At 38.8% G+C, this 16,969-nt stretch overlaps 1 protein-coding gene across 10 annotated transcripts in view; it reads left to right on the forward strand.

Moving 5' to 3' along the window:
- The window catches only part of CRPPA (CDP-L-ribitol pyrophosphorylase A), a 329,262-nt gene that overhangs the window by 38,546 nt on the left and 273,747 nt on the right, over positions 1 to 16,969 (forward strand). For 8 of the 10 annotated variants that reach the window (XM_054559421.2, XM_054559424.2, XM_009242966.4 and 5 more), the window contains exon 3: positions 2,594 to 2,743. The exons of the other annotated variants lie outside the window; for them this stretch is intronic. In XM_054559421.2, coding sequence (XP_054415396.1) covers positions 2,594 to 2,743 — 150 coding nt within the window. The remainder of the gene's footprint in view (positions 1 to 2,593; positions 2,744 to 16,969) is intronic. 10 annotated transcript variants of the gene reach the window in all.

Below are 16,969 nucleotides of genomic sequence, written 5' to 3' on the forward strand. Positions count from 1 at the left end.
TAGTTCTTTGAATGTATTTATAATAGCTGATTCTGATTTGAGGTCTTCATCTGCTAAGTTTGATATATGGGCGGGGCCTTCTCATAGGCAGTTCCTCTTGCCTGCCCTTCCCCTCCCACCCCATCCCTGGAGGATATCACTTTCCTATTTGGATGCATGAGTTGTTTGCTTATTTGTTTATGACTTGGTTGGCCTATTTTAGTGATGTCTTTTACTTTCACAGGGAAAAGCTTCTGATGTTGCTTTTTCAGAGGGTGGACACTTGAGTATTATATAGTCATCCTAGAATGATAGTGGTTTCAGTGGGGCTGTCTTTGACTGTCTCCTTCACAGACCTCTATTATATTGTCTGCCTTTGATATCTCACGTAACTGTTAAGCTACACTCATTGTGTGCTAATTGCTCATCTTTATTTTTGATAATGCCTTGGGCACATATCCCTTGTAGCCTCAGTTAAATTCTAGCCCCTTTGCAGGGGTAGTTTTTGAGATTTGTTCCTAATCCAAGGAGAGCTTTTGTTGGCTGTGTTTTCCCGTGGCTTTCACTGGTAAACTGACTGTCTGACAGTTTTTTTTTGTGCTCATGTATCTCCAGCATTCTTTTAATTGCTTACCATGATGATCTCTTTTGAGAGTACACTTAGGTTTGAATTTCCAAATAAAGTGAGTTCCCTTTGGGAGAGCTTCATAGCTCTCTACTCTCACATCCTTTGTCTTCTACTTGTGAAAAATCACCACATCACTGCTTTGAAACTGTGGGTAGGCACAGTGCACTATTTTTTTTGGAGTAAACTCCCTACTCTGTGATCTACATGACGGCAGTAGAAGACTCTGGTCTTTTATTTCCCCTGGTATGAAAACTGGCGTATGTGTGAGCTGGAAGAAGAGTGATCAGGGCCCCAGTATTCTGGGTATTCTGGGGCATGGGTGGGAACTATGTGAAAGAGGTGGGCCTCAACCTCGTGTCCACACTTGCATAGATTTTAGCCGCTGTGCCATAGTGCTGAGGGGCATAGGAAATGCTGGCAGTCTGCCCTTCATACTGGGAACTTGGGGTGAGGGGGCCGTATCTTTTTAGCCATACCTACTCTGAGTAGAGCGTCCATTACATTGAGCTGGCTGGAGGATAGAAGAAGAAATGGGTCACGGCTTGAGTACTACACAGTCTGTTCTTACCAAAATTTAGTAGATTTTCTCGAATAAATGTTTTTTTCATTTGCTGAATGTCCTTAGGACAATTTTCAGAGGCTTTTAATGGTTCTTAAAATACTTTTCACTAGTTTCAATGAGGAGAGAGTCTGCAGAGCCCCTTGCATTGGCATTTTGGATGTCTCGTGTTCTCTTAAGTATTTTTTAACTTCATGCCCTGATATAGAATTCCAAAAATATACGTAGTTTCAGTGGAATCTTTTTTTCTTAAAGCAGCATACATGTTTGTGTGTACCTGCATTTCCTTCCTGTCTAATCTTCTAGCCCTACTGATAGGTACTGGACTTGACCAGTTGACCTACCCTTCACCTACTTGGATACTACTTCCTCTTTGTCACCCTGTGTCCTCATTTTTGTTTTTATGCTTAGGTTCCAAATTCCTACTTGAGGCACTGGAAGGGGTGACACATTTATAAACTGTCTGTTTGGCTCATACATTTGCTTTGATTTTCAGCCAGTCCCTTGACTTTTGCAAACCGATGTGCGGACTATCTATCTTGTTCAGATGTTGGTCTCATCAAGAAGACATTTGTTTTATTTGTGCACTAATTTCATATGCTGCAATCATCCCCATGTAGCAATTGTGTGGAAGAAAGGATGTTTTGGAGTAAATATAAGGTTTGGTTAACTGCCCACCATTGAACTATATTTTAAAGGGTTTTCACTAAGGCAGTTGTTCTGGTAATGGCCTTCAAAACTGTCTTACAATGGGACTCCATAAAAGATAAAGGGAAAAATTGTCAGACATGAAATGTCTCTTCTAAAGTTCAGATGCAACTATTATTGAGAGAAATTTCATCATAGCAATTGAAGTCAATGGGTATTGCCTGAGGAAGCATTGCATGGAGACTGTGTTTGACAGGAACTGTTTTTCCTTGTGAATTAGAGCAAGACACAAATCACAAATTAGAGCAACCCACATTGTTTGGGTTATTGAGTCTCATCTAGGGGATCTTGGAGAACTTGTTTATTTCCTTAAGTACCTAATATGTAACCCTCCTGAGGGTATACTAATAAATATTAATTTGCAATCCATATCAATTATTTCATGATAGTCCTTCTCTGCCTCCTTCATCTTCAGGGAATACCCAATTGGATCTTAGCATCTTTTGTTTTAGTGTTGACCTCAATGGCCTGTGATCAGAAGGATTTTGAACTTATAATGAAGGAAAATTTCACCTTAATGTATGAAACTATAATACTACAAAATTGATTTTTTTACCTGAAATAACCATTTTTGAACCAATCACACTTATTCAGATGTTTTCTTAAGGTAGCTTGTTGAAGGTATGAATATGATCTGTCAAAAGTGAGATACTGAATTCAGAATTTCACTTTAAAATGGCTTGTAGGTGAAATATATTCTTTGCCTCTTTGTTCTTCAGGCAGCAGGAGCCATTCGACCTCTTGTATCTACTGTCATCAGTCCATCTGCTGATGGTTGCTTAGACTACTCGCTAGAACGTGCCAGACACAGAGCAAGTGAAATGCCCCAAGCTTTTCTATTTGATGTGATTTATGAAGCATATCAGCAGGTAAGAATTTGGGCTTTTTGAATAAGCTGCTGTTATGTCAGGTTCCCCAAACAACCTCCACATTTGGAGAATTTCCAGAACTCATGGGACTGAGCGTATAGTTATACTCAAGGCTAAGACTTATTACAATGAAGTATTAAGGTTATACAGCTGGATCAGAAGAGAGAGATGCAGGCAGAATCTTGAGGAATCCATTTGCAGGCTTCTAGATGCTCTCTTCCCTCCCTCTCCTGAAGGATCATGCAAAGCACACCTTCCTTCCAGCAGTGAAAATTCAGCAAATTGTGTGTGACATTTATGCCCAGGGAGGCCTGTTAGAGATACAATGCCCAGGGTGTTCGATTGGTCATCTGGATATCCTCTGCTTGGCACATACAAAAATTCCAGATTTCCAGAAGGAAAGTTGGTGTTCAGCATAAATCATGTTGTTGATACCAACAGTCTAGGCAGGCATAGTGACTTGCCCTTGTCAGTTAATTCTCAGATGCTGGCTGAGGGCCTGTCTTATAAGCCAGTCTTTTTAAGAACAGCAGTCTCAGATGTACTATGGTAAGTTATCTATACAGCTCCTTAGACATTTTGTTAATCAAAATTTTAGTTAAAAGTAAGTAACTTAAGAATCAAGTAATTTCATTAATATTACTGGATTGCTTCTGGTTTTCATGTTTTGGAAATGCTGCTGTACTTACATAATTTTACTGTCATTTGTTTGCACATTGAGTAAATAGTTATTGAATATCAGATATTGAGCTTGTCAGAAACTTCCCAATGATGATAAGTTTGAGCAACTAATCTAGTGCTTTAGTCAACTTGCTATAGGAGGTGAGGAAGAATTAGGTAAGGGGATAGAAGAGTGGCCATAAGGATTAGAGGGTAGTATCCCAGAAACTTAATGAAGAAAGTACTTTCTGATTGAGCTGAATCAGATGCAAGCTGATCCATGGTCATCGTAGAATGTGGCAAAATAAAAGGAGGTATGCAGTTTTAGGTTATAGATAACTCTTCCTCTTCAAATGGTACTGGAAGGTCACAGATGTCTAATTGCCATTCTGTTAAATGTTGCCTAGGATTTCTAAAAAGTGAGGACTGAGAACTGTACATAAACATTTGCAGTGTGAGATTACCAGTGTTTGATGGGAGTGGTGGATATGAAAATCTTGTTGGCATTGATCTAAGAATAGAAGGGCTGATTTTTGGAGGAACTTTTGTACATATTGAGTAGAGAAATGGGAGGAGGTAGCTGAATAGTTACAGATTAAGTTTGATTTTTTTTTCAGATGGATGATAAAACAGCACATTGTTATGCTGATGGGGGTGATTCCACAGTGAGAAGACAGTGGTAAAGTGAGAGTGGATGGGACCTACTGCATTAGTGGTATTAAAGTTGACCTTGGCTGGGAATATGGATAGTTCATCCATAGGGACAGGAGGAAAGAGTAGGTGAAGAAAGATGCAGATAGACTGGTAGATGTGATGAGAGGACTTGGAATTTGTCCCTTTTGAGGAATGCATGCAGAAAATACATAATAGTGTTGACCATTTGGGAGCTGAGCAGTGCATTAGGGTTCTCCAGAGGAACAGAACTAATAAGATATATGTATATATGAAAGATAATTTATTAGGGAGAATTGGCTCACACAGTTACAAGGTGAATCCCACAATAGGCCTTCTGCAAGCTGGGGAAGAAAGAAGCTGGTAGTGGTTCAATTCAAGTCCAAAAGCCTCAAAAGTAGAGAAGGTGAGAGTGCAGCCTTCAAAGGCTGAAGAGCCTGTTTTCTGATGTCCAAGGGCAGAGGGAACAGGAGTAAGCATCCAGCACAGGAGAAAGATGATAGCCAGAAGACTCAGCAGGCCAGCTTATCCCACCTTCTTCTGCCTGCTTTGTTCTAGCTGTGCTGGCAACCAATTGAATTGTCCCACCCACATTGAAGGTGGGTTTTCCTCTCCCAGTCCACGGACTCAAATGTCACTCCCCTCTGGCAACACCCTCACGGACACATCCAGAGACAATACCAGCTATTTAGGCATCCTTTAATCTAATCAAGTTAATACCTAATATTAACCATCACTAGCAGATATCTGGCAATTGTAACCAAGGTGTCATATGAAGTTAGTTAGAAGAAACCCACTGCAAGCTGATCCGTGGTCACTATTGAATGTGGCAAAATAAAAGATGTGCAGTTTTAGGTTATAGATAACTCTTCCTCTTCAAATGGTGCTGGAAGTTCACAGATGTCTAATTGCTATTCTATGTGCTGACTGGCTGGATTGCTTCTTCTCCCTGTTTCTTCTGGCTTATCTCATTTGTCCCCTTATATATGCTCTAGCCATGCTTACTTTAGTTCTTCAAATATAAGATTTCCACTATCTAGAACTTTACTTTCTACTTTGCTGCTTATTATTTAGTTATTCTGTAATTATCATTTATTCAAGGAATTCTTTCCTGTCTGGCCACACCAGGTTAGGCTGACCCATTCTGTGTTCTTTTAGTGCCTGTTTTTCTTCTCTCCCCAGCATCAGACTTACAATTGAATAGTTACTTGAAGTCATTTGTGAAATGTCAAACTCCTCCGCTAGGCTGTGAGCCCTGTGAAGGCAGGGATGGTATCTGTCTTGTTCTTAGCAATCTGCCTGGTATATTACAAACACCAAGTATATATTTGTTCAGACGAATGATCATAAAAGGCTGTGCATATAAATGTATTAAAAATGGTCCACATGCTTGCTCTTCCTCTGCCTAGGTCACTCTTTCCAGATCTTAAACTGCTTATTTCTACTCCTTTTTTTTTTTTTTTTTGAGATGGAGTTTTGCTCTTGTTGCCCAGGCTAGACTGCAATGGCACAGTCTTGGCTCACTGCAACATCTGCCTCCTGGGTTCAAGCGATTCTCCCACCTCAGCCTCCCAAATAGCTGGGATTACAGGTGCCCACCACCATGCCTGGCTAATTTTTTGTATTTTTAGTAGAGATGGGGTTTCACCATGTTGGCCAGGCTGGTCTCAAACTTCTGACCTCAGGTGATCCGCCTGCCTTGGCCTCCCAAAGTGTTGGGATTACAGGCATGAGCCACCACACTCGGCCTATTTCCTACTCTTTATTGAGGTCTGTAGCAAACATCACCACCTCAAAGAAGTCTTACCTGATAATCTTATAATCTTAAAGTAGCAGCATCTATCATGTATCCTTTTTCTGGTATAAGGATCACTACTCCTGCCCACTTTTGGTTTCCATTTGGTTTGCTTGCAATATATTTTTCCACCTCTTTACCTTAAGTTTATGTGAGAGTCCTTATGTGTTAGGTAAGTCTCCTGAAGACAGCAGATACTTGGTTGGCTTTATCCATTCTGCCATTCTGTATCTTTTAATGGAGCATATAGGCCATTTACATTCAATGTTACTACTGAGATGTGAGGTACTGTTCTATTCATCATGTTAGCTCTTACCTAGGTACTTTTTTTTCATTGTGTTATTGTTTTATAGACCCTGTGAGGTTTATGTGGAGGAGGTTCCATTGTGATATATCAAGCTTTTGTTTCAAGATTTACAACTCATTTTAGCATTTCTTGTAGTGCTGGTTTGGTAGTGGCTAATTTTCTCAGCATTTGTTTGTCTGCAAAAGATTTTATCTCTCCTTCATTTATGAAGCTTAGTTTGGCTGAATAGAAAATTCTTGGCTGACAATTATTTGTTTCAGGAGGCTAAAGATAGGACCCCAATCCCTCTAGCATGTAAGGTTTCTGCTGAGAAATCTGCTGTTAGTCTAATAGGTTTTCCTTTGTGGGTTACCTGATGCTTTTCTCTCATAGCTCTTAACATTTCTTTCATTTGTCTTGACGTTAGATAGCCTGATGACTATGTGCCTTGGTGATGGTCTTTTTGCAATGAATTTCCCAGGAGTTTTTTGAGCTGCTTGTATTCGTATGTCTAGATCTCTAGCAACGTCAGGAAGTTTTCCTCAATTATTTCCTCAAATAAGTTTTCCAAACTTTTAGACTTCACTTCTCCCTCAGGCACACCAATTATTCTTAGGTTGTTAATCCTATATTTCTTGGAGACTTTGTTCTTTTTTTAAATTTTTTTTTTTTTTTACTTCATCTGATTGGGTTAATTCAAAAGCTTTGTCTTCAAGCTCTGAAATTCTTTCTTCTACTTGTTCTAGTCTATTGTTGAAACTTTCCACTGCATTTTGTATTTCCCTAGGTGTGTCTTTCATTTTCAGAAGTTCTGATTGTTTTTTCATTATGATATCTATTTCTCTGGAATTTTTTTCATTTATATGATAGATTTAAAAAAAAGTCTTTATTTTTCACCTTTCTCTGGTATCTCCTTGAATAGCTTAATAATCAACCTTCTGAATTCTTTACCTGGCATTTCAGAGATTTCATCTTGGTTTGTATCCATTGCCTGGGATCTAGTGTGATCTGTTATAGGTTGTTATAGAACCCTGTTTTGTCATATTGCCAGAATTACTTTTCTGATTCTTTCTTATTTGGGTAGACTATTTCTTCAAATTGTTCTTGAATTTATTTTTTAATTGGACTGTAGGTTTTTTTTTAAATTTATTTTTTCCCCTTTCAAGGATCTGACTTTAATGTTTATTATAGCCTAATTTGATTTTTGGTGCTTTTAGGGGAGAAGATGCTGCATGAGTTCCTGAGTTATAGAGGATCTTTGTGCACTGGCTTTCCCAGATGCTGATTGTAGTAGCTCGGTACTTGGTGTGTGGGCAAGTTGAATGTCTCCTATGGGGTTGGAATGGCAGGAATCTCTTGAAGCTTATCTCATTCTGTTGTGGTATACACTTTAATTTTTCTCTAGTATTTTATTTACTGAGTTGATTCAGTCTTCAGGTCAATAGGGAGGTATCCTTTGGTAGGTACCAGTTGTAACTAAGGCAAGTGAGTAGATGTAATACTCAGTGGTGGGCAGAGGTCCTAGCCTTGATAAAGGTGGCTGGGGGAGCTCTCAATTAGACCTGCTGAAGATTTATTAGGTGAAGGGTGGGAGCTACCTCAGCTCCCCTGCCAGGCCAGCAGGAAAGCGATCTACCTCATAGCCTCACTCTTGTTCCAGTGTTCTGGCTATTCAGATCAAACAGGCAGCTTTTTTCATCTGTAGGAATGTTGATGTTCCAAGTAGGGAGGAATTGTGACTCTGCCTCTCATGCAAGCCTGAATCCAGGAGTGCCTCTTCTGTGGGAGTGCAATCACCCTGAATTGTTCCAGGAAGGCTGTTGATAGGTGCACTCACACTGCATTCCTGTGGGAGAAGCCTCAGCTGTGTCTGCAGTGTGGTGTATGGGGGTGGGAGGTGGGGGAGGGCAGAGGACAAGGACCCCTTCTCCAAAACCCTTCATAATTACAGAGGCTGCCTGCCTGTTGGTGTAGAGGTGCAGACTTTCCCTACTGCACAGCACTGCAATTATGTCTCTGCTGTAAGAAACTTCCCACCAGCAGAAAGATCTGGGACTCGAGGCTTGTCATTTAGATTCTTTTGTCCCACAGGGTGTTTCCTTGATGTAGTGTCCTCTCCCTTTCCCTAGGAATGGGACTTCCTGAGTGCTAGACTGCAGTGATATTGCTCTTCTGGGTCTAGCCACCCAGTGGGGCTACCAGACTCTGGACTGGTGCTGGGGTATGTCTGCAAGGGATCCAATGATGTCTTCAAGTCTCCTAGCAGTAGATTCAGCTCTGATGGAGGTGGCAGGGGACTGACACAGACTCTGAGATTCCTTGGTTTTAGATTGGCTTAGTGTGCTGGCTTTCTTGATTGCTGGCTCTACTAGTAGTGAACTTGTCACATGGATAGACTCAGGACCTCTGGTTGGCCAGGGTGTTGCAGACAGTGGTGATAGCTGAGATCATGCAGCTGTTTTCCCCTACCTGGGTACGATGTTATTCTGCTGAGGTGCTGTAATGGCCTGTGTTGTTTGGCTTCCAGCCAGGAGGTGGTGCTTGTAAGAGAGCAGCAGCTGTGGTATTAGCAGTGGGATTTGAGCTTGCCCTAAGTTGCCCTGGGGAAGTATTCTGGCTTCTCAGGAGATGAGTGGGGCCGTAAAGTTCCCAAAAGTTTGTCCTCTGTGTTAAGCTACCAAGGTGGGTGGAGAAATACCGCCAGGTAGGGGCAGGGTTAGGTGGGTCTGAGCTCAGACTCTCCTTGAGTGGAGGCTGCCATGGCCACTGTAGGGAACAGGTGGTTCTCCAGCCACTGTGGTAATGTTTCAGGGAGGAGTATAACTGCCTCTGCTGTACAGAAGAGTTCACAAAGGGAGTAGGAAGTAGCAGGCAGCAGTAAGCTTCACCCAGCTCCCATGTAATTGGTGAGGCCACTGTTGCTCCCATAGTGTCCTGCTAACAGCACCACGTTTAGATCTGGGCAACCTGCACACAGAACTCAAACATGCCCCAGGCCATTAGATTCCCTGCAGAAATAGCAACCATGGCTTTCAGGCCATGTCCCTCCCAATCTGCCCACAAGGCTGGGCACCCAGATCCTGCACTCCTATCTGTGGCACACTTCCAGCTTACCCTTGGGTTCTGTTCAAGGGAGTTTATCCCCACTTGAGATTATATCACAGAATTCAGTTGGGAGCTTCTTTCACCCTGCAACCCCTCCCTGAGTTCATTGGCTAACTTCCCTGAGGGCTTCTCTGAAATATAGTCAGGAATGGCTTCCCTTGGCTAGTGCTGGAGACTGGGAGTGCCTGCAAGGGACTTCTTGCTGTTGCTTCCACTTTTATATTTCACACCACTCCCTAAATCCAGTCCAGCTCTGGGTAGGGTTAAGGGCTTCTCCTGTGGTCTGGATTTTCAGATTCCCCAGTAGGGATGTATGATTGGAGGCAGGCTTTCCCCCTCTCACATTCTGGACATTTAGAGTTTTTCACCTGTCTTCACAGTGTAGGCTGCAGCCTGCTACTTCTTTCAAAGGGTCTGTGGATTCTTTTGGTTTTTCCTGTTAAGTTCCTATTGTGGTTCTTGGGGGAAAAAAAATCACAGTGTGAATCTCTACCCCCTATTCTGTCCTTCCAAGTGGGCTAGTCATGCTAATACTGCCTGCTATCTGCCATCTTGGGGGCAAAAAAAAGATCATACTTACTTTGTTCTGCTTTAGTTTTGCTTATTAGATATCACTACCTGATATATCTTTTTTGGTGTGTATCTTTCCTATTAAAACCTCAGTTCTGTGAGGGCAGGTGAAGGAAGAGAAAGACCCTCTCATATTATTTTATATTGTTTTATACTCAGTACCTGTTTTAAGAAAAAACAACAAGGAAGTAAAACCAAAGACAGGCAGCCTGGCGCCAGGCCTGAAACCAGGCCTGGGCCTGCCTGGCTTAAACCCAGTAGTTAAAAATCAACTCATAACTTAGAAACCGATGTTATTCATAGATTCCAGACATTGTATAGAAGAAAATTGTGAAACTCCCTGCCCTGTTCTGTTTCTCTCTGACCACCAGTGCATGCAGCCCCTGTCATGTACCCCCTGCTTGCTCAAATCAATCACGACCCTTTCATGTGAAATCTTTAGTGTTGTGAGCCCTTAAAAGGAACAGAAATTGTGCACTCGGGGAGCTCAGATTTTAAGGCAGTAGCTTGCCGATGCTCCCAGCTGAATAAAGCCCTTCCTTCTACAACGTGGTGTCTGAGAGGTTTTGTCTGTGGTTCGTCCTGCTACAGAGGGACTTTGTCTTGTTCAGTCTCATTTCTAGCACCTAGAAGAGTTTATGGCATGGATTAGGTTCTTAAATATTGCTGGATGAATTTCATGTGTATACATATATGTAGACACATATTTTATATGTTAACACTAATGCCAGTTATATAAACAGATTTGATGTGAGTTTCATATGTGCGTATATTAAGTACATACACATTAATGAAGTCCCCTTAAATCTTTAAGAAGTTCATCTGAAAAATTATTGGAAGTATGGGCAAAGATCTGTGTGTAAGGTTGGTGATTTGCAGCATTTTTATAAGTGTGGTCATTTTTACTGAACCTTTATTTCTAGAGATCAATAAAATTGTGACATTTATTAATAGATGCTTTAAAGGGTCACTAAAAATTATTTTTGCAGAATTTGAGCATGAAATTGTTGATGTTAGAATGTTACTGAGAAACTAATATATAAAGTTGTAATAACAACTATATAAAATCTACATGTGCCTGTTTGTAAGTGTAAGTGCACATACAAAATCAGAAAGGTTGATTGCACTTGTGAACACCAAAATGCTACTAGTGCCAATGTCTGGATTGATAATTTAAAAGTCAAAATCTATTGTATTTTACTTAAGATACATAAATTCGTATGTGTTTGTTTTCAAAGAATCTTGGGCTTTTCCATGTAACTAGGTATTTGTTCAGTTTTATTTTATTAAGATTGGAGAAGAAAACTATTTCATCCTTGAGAATTTTTAATGACACATTAGGAGTTTGCTAAAGGAAAATATTTCTAAAGAAAATAACAAAAGAATAATACAAATTCAATAGTGGAAACTATGCGATCTCCAGGAACATGAAGAAAAGCCCATGGATTGGTCCAGTGGATTCTTACTGAATCTTCAAATGTGAAATTCTTTTCTGCGAAATTTGAGGAAAAATAATAAATTATTATACAAAGAAGCTTTTTAAAATCCATTTCCTGTGAAAATTGGTATTATGCTCACAGATGATATTCTGAATTTTATTGTTCAGAGACCTGGCCTTGATTCTAACACAAGTTTTTGGTACATAGAGAATTTTAGAAGGTAATTTGTTAATTAGGTTTGAATGAAAATTCATGAAAGATACAGCAGGATTCAGCCAGTGACAGAATCAGTCTCTGGGGTGTTAATTATGTACCTTTTGCTTTGATATCTTAGACTTGACTGTGGAGATATGTAATATTTAAGTGTTAATCTTATAATGGAGATTGAGAAGGTGTATTTTTTAAGTGCTTGTTTAACTTAATTGAAACAACCCCTCCCCGCATTTTTAAAGATTCCTGTCACTTATCTGTGGGTAGCTGAATATAATAGCTATAAAATTAAAGAAATATGACAGGAATTCCCATTCGTAATTCATAGCCTGCCTGTACCCCACATGCATTAGAATAAATAAGACTTGTATCTTGTACTGTCAACAAGTTTGGGCTTTAAATACTGAGTTAACAGGAACAAGTCAGAAAAGATGAAATTTTATGAAGTGTCTTTTCTTTATATTCACCAAGCATTACAACTCTCAGAAGTTTTATTTCAATTTTTACAGTGTAGTTCTACATTTCTTCTCCTTGCCTGCCTTCCTCCCTGGCTGTTTTTGCTTAGTTGTTTGGTTGGGCCTGGATTGGATTTGCAGATAAGGAAGAGCCTCAGGGGAAACCTCATGTCACATTGGGTTTTGGGATACGGGGCACAGTGGGCACAGGGAGCAAGGGGTACAGTAGAAAGAGATAAGGCATAAGTTTTTTTTTTTAATTTTGACAAATGGAGATTGAGGAAAGGGGCAAGGAATGAAAAGATCCTCAGGAGGGTGAGTGAAAGAACATATGAAGAAAAATGATTTATAAAGAGAAATGAGTAGGGATTTAAAGATGAAGCTTTGAGTCAGAAAGAGCTGACTTGTTACTTTAGTGAAAGTATTTGCAAACCATTGTTTCTTATACAATTCAGTTGCAAACCACAGTAGCAAAGTGGCACATCTCAGTTATTAATGAAAACATGATCTATATATTTATGGTATTTCATCAGAGAAAGTAAATTGACAATCTTGGTGATGGATTTGGAAAGTGTTTAACTCTTCGAGGTCATGCGTCTTCCTATTTGTCGTATTTCCCATGTTTTTTTTTTTTTTTTTCTCCCTCTTGCCTTTTTTTTTTTTTTTTAATTCTATCGATTATTCTACTAGGTAGGTTCATATAGTCATGTCATTTTCTTTGGTTCCATTTTGGAAAAATTATGAAGAACTGTATAAAAAATGATCCGGTGACTTGGCTGGGATCTTCTTTGAGTATACTATTTGTTATCCCCAGAAATTTCATTCTCAACCATTAGCCTAAAAGCATAAATTAGCCTAAAAGCATAAATTACTTTTATCTGTTTTCAGTTCATATGTATGGCAGTTTATAAGTGATTCTAGTTCTGTAAGTTTCTGTGAGTTTCTATAAGACTAATAAGTATAGTTATATAAGGTTAGCAGTGGTTATAGTTTCAGCCACATCTTCTGTAGCTTTTAATGTTCTTTAATTTTCTAGCTTTTGTCAATCTGATGGTTGTATATTGATTTGTGTTTTAATTGAACTACATTGCTAGTGAGGATGCAGCTTTGTATGTTTGTTCATGTTTGTGTTACTTATTGCTATGGTCTGAACATCTGTGTTTCCCCTAAAATTCCTGTTGAAACCTAACCACCAAGGTGATGATATTGAGAGGTGGCACCTTTGGGAGGTGATTAGATCATGAGGGCTCTGCCTTTATGAATGAGATTAGTACCCTTAGAAAAGAGGCCTGAGGGAGCTTGTTTGCCCCTTCTACCAAGTGATGATGCAACAAGAAGGTGCTATCTATCAGGAATGGGTCCTCATCAAACACCGGATCTGAAGCCTTGATCTTGGATTTCCCAGCCTCTCGAATTGTGAGCAATAAATTCTTTTTATAAACTATGCAGTCTGAGTTATTTTGTTATAGCAGTCGCAGTGGAGTAAGGCACTTACTAACATTTTAATATGCTTTACTGTCTTTTGTCCACTGTCTTCTGGGTGTCTTATCTTTTTCTTGTTGAATGTGGTAGGGTTTCGTATCCATCTTAGGTACTATTTTCTTCTTGGTCTTACACATTACAAATATATTTGAATCTGTTTCTCAGTGTTGTCTTTAATACATTAATACATTACTTTGTGGCCAAATCTTGAGTTGACGGTCTTGTTTAAGTTCTTGTCCGTATCATGGTTGTATTTTATTCTATTTTCCGTTTCACACTTAGGCCTTAAGTTTGTTTGGAGGTCATTTAAAAATATTCTGTGATACAGGGCACCTGCCTTTTTCATCTTTATAAAGAGAGATTTTTCAACATCATTTATAAAATCCTTTTTTTGACTAATTTGTGCCTCTATTATGTTGCCAACTTTTTATATATATGTAGATTTATTTCTGGGTTCATTATTCACTGTCTCCTGTGATACCACCACATTGTTTTATTTTCTTTTAATTACTTTCAAGATTATCTGTTTCAGCACAGGTTCCCTAGCAAATAGAGCCTTAGGCAAGGCTTAAATACTGATGTAAGATGATGATTACAAATCTGGCCATTATTTCACAAACACAGCTGGTCACTTCATCACATGGGGACATATCCAGACAGGCTTATCCAAAACTGTTGTATTGTTACCTCCAATGTACTGTTCTAAGACTCAGAGTTCATCTGGCATCTCCCCCTGTGTTAGCATTTCTCCCAGAGGCAGTGAACTCCTAGCTCCTTCAGTCACAGGAAGAAGCCAGATCCTATGACCTGTATCATGGTTCTCTGTCTCCAGAGGAAGCTATAGGTAGAAATCAGAGACTCTGGCTGCTGTCCTCAGTTAAAGGACCATGAGGGCCCACAAGCAGTTAGTCACTCTGGTGGAGGGGGCCTAGGAGACAGATGAGACCAAGGGAATCTGAGGCAGGGAACAAGATGTGACTGATGCACTTGGTATTGACCTTTATAACTTTTCTATAAATTTGAAATCTTATGTTAAGTTTCCTCCAGTTGGAAGATTTTATTGGAATTCTTTAATATTATAAATTGATCTAGATGTGTCTCTCACAGTCTGGGAGACACGTCAACAACAGGTTGTTGTTCAACATTTGTTATGTGGGCTGGCTGATGGTTAATAAAAATCAAGCCATGACAAAAATTACTCCCTGATTTGCTTGATGGGCAGATTTTAATTTACCAAAATTTTCAGGAAATAAGCAATCTTGAAACCCAAGAGAATTCATGCTTTAAATCTGGATGTTTTGTGGTGCTTAGGCCACACTGCACATTGATTATATGGCAGATAATGTTGAGCATTAGTTCATCATTGAACATTACCTATCACATCTGTATCATGCCAATTTCACTGAGCAACCTGCAAGTCTGCTGCTTCTACACAACGTTTTACACACTGAAAACATTAGTTGAAATAAAGACAAGCATGCAACGCACTGCTGTGGGATTTCCTTCTCAATTGGGACTCATAGAAAATGGAATTGAGAGTTCTTCAGATGCCTCCATTCCTTATCTGTCTGGCACAAAAGGCAACATACACATACCAACTTCCAGTGCAACCTTCGGTTTGGATGCTAGAATGTTTTGACTTTTAAGAATTCATTCATCAATTGATCAAACTTATTTTGGATTTGAAATTATTTTTTAAGATGTTTGTCTTTTGTGTCCAGTGTTTTTAGGATGGACACTATTATTATGACCTTTTGGGTATAAGTACCTGAGGCTTAGATGCTCACATTTTATGCCTTAATGTAAAAAGGCACAACTTTAACTTTCAGGCACTTAAGTGTAAAGGCTGTATTCCAATAATTATTTCCTGCCCTCAGTAAATTTTATAACTGAAAAAGATCTAGGGATTAAGTTGATGTCTTTAAATTTTCTTATTTATGAAGATAGTATAATTCATTCAGATCTGTTACATTCTTTGAAGGATTTTTTACTTTATATTAGTAATTTCTTAGATTAGTTTTTATCTGTTCTAATATGTTATTTTCTATCACGTTTTCTAACTGACATTTGCTCTTACAGTATTTTTCTGTCAGGTATATTGAACTTATATATAGCAGGCAAATTTATTGAACTCTGGTGTTGTTTCTATTTGAATTCTAAGTTTTCTACTCCCATGATTGTATTGTCTGCAATAATGACAAATTTGTGTTTTTTCCCCCACTGGTCGTTATTTATTTATCTTTGTTGCTTTGGTCAGGACCTCCAGTATCATGTTGCAGTAATGGGGTATGTTTTTCTAGATTCCATCACTAAAGAGACTGTTTCATTTCTTAAGTATAATGCTTGATGCAGGTTTTTTTTTTGATGAAGACTTTATCAAATTTAATCTACCTTTAATTTTCACTTTTCTAAAAAGGCTTATTTCTCTAAAAAAATCAAATAGATATTGTGCTTTTTGAAATCTCATTCTTTTCCTACATGTAGCTATCATGTTACTTTTTTCTTTTTGTCTAATGTGAATTAGTTTGAAATCAGTAAGTCTATAATGCTGTCTTTGTGATTCTGGGGTGAATACTGCTAGCTGCAATGTTTCAGACTATTGGATTTAGCTACCTGATATTTTATTTGGGATATTTTCCGTGTGTAAGTGAAATTCTTCTTTTTATAATTTGCTGTCCTTAACTTGCAGTGCAAGACTGTGTCAAACTTATAAAATGAGTTGGGTCATTTTTTCTTTGCTCTTTTTGGGAAAAACTTTTTAAGATATAGTCATATCTCATTACTGAAATTCCAATAGAGCTCCTCATTAAGACTTTCTAAACTTGGAGCTTCTTTAGGGGTTGGTAGGGCAGGGCAGAGGAGCAGCCTTTTGATGGTAGTTGATAATTAACATTTCAATTTCCATAATGGTTATTGAATATCTAGGCTTTCTCTTTTTTCCTGTCTATTTTGACCCTTTGTGTATTTTTCTAGAAACTTCTGTTCTTTTATATTCTCAAGTTTATGGGCATAGTATTATGTTTTAATTAAGACGTATCTGTAGGGGATGGGGAAGGGGAGATGAAGCTGGTGTTGGAGGAAGAGAAATGATTATCAAAAGCAGAAAAACTGAGACAAACCTCTGACAAGACTTATCAAGCCAAAAAAAGGAAGAGTAAAATAAATATATCTCGAGTTAAATGCACAGATCATTCTTTAAATCTTTCTTAGATTTTAGTAAGTATATTCTAAGCTGCTAATTTCTTATACTTAATACAATCAGAATTTCTCTAACATGACAAATTGAGATACAGTGTTTCATTGTCTTGTAGCCTGTATTTAATAACTTTCTCTCATACCTCAGGTGTCCAGGCAAATAATTCTCTCCTTTGTTTTATAAAGTTAAATATACATATTTTCGAAGCATGGATAATTTCTTATCTGACACACTGCTATGGTTTTTATGTGTCCCTCCAAGATTCACATGTTGAACTTAAATCCCAACGTGATGACATTAGGAGTAGGACTCTTTTAGAGGTGATTAGGCCACAAGGGTTCTGTCTTCAATGAGAT

This window comes from Pongo abelii, chromosome 6, assembly GCF_028885655.2.
Source record: "Pongo abelii isolate AG06213 chromosome 6, NHGRI_mPonAbe1-v2.0_pri, whole genome shotgun sequence".
In the NCBI taxonomy this organism is placed as follows: domain Eukaryota; kingdom Metazoa; phylum Chordata; class Mammalia; order Primates; family Hominidae; genus Pongo; species Pongo abelii.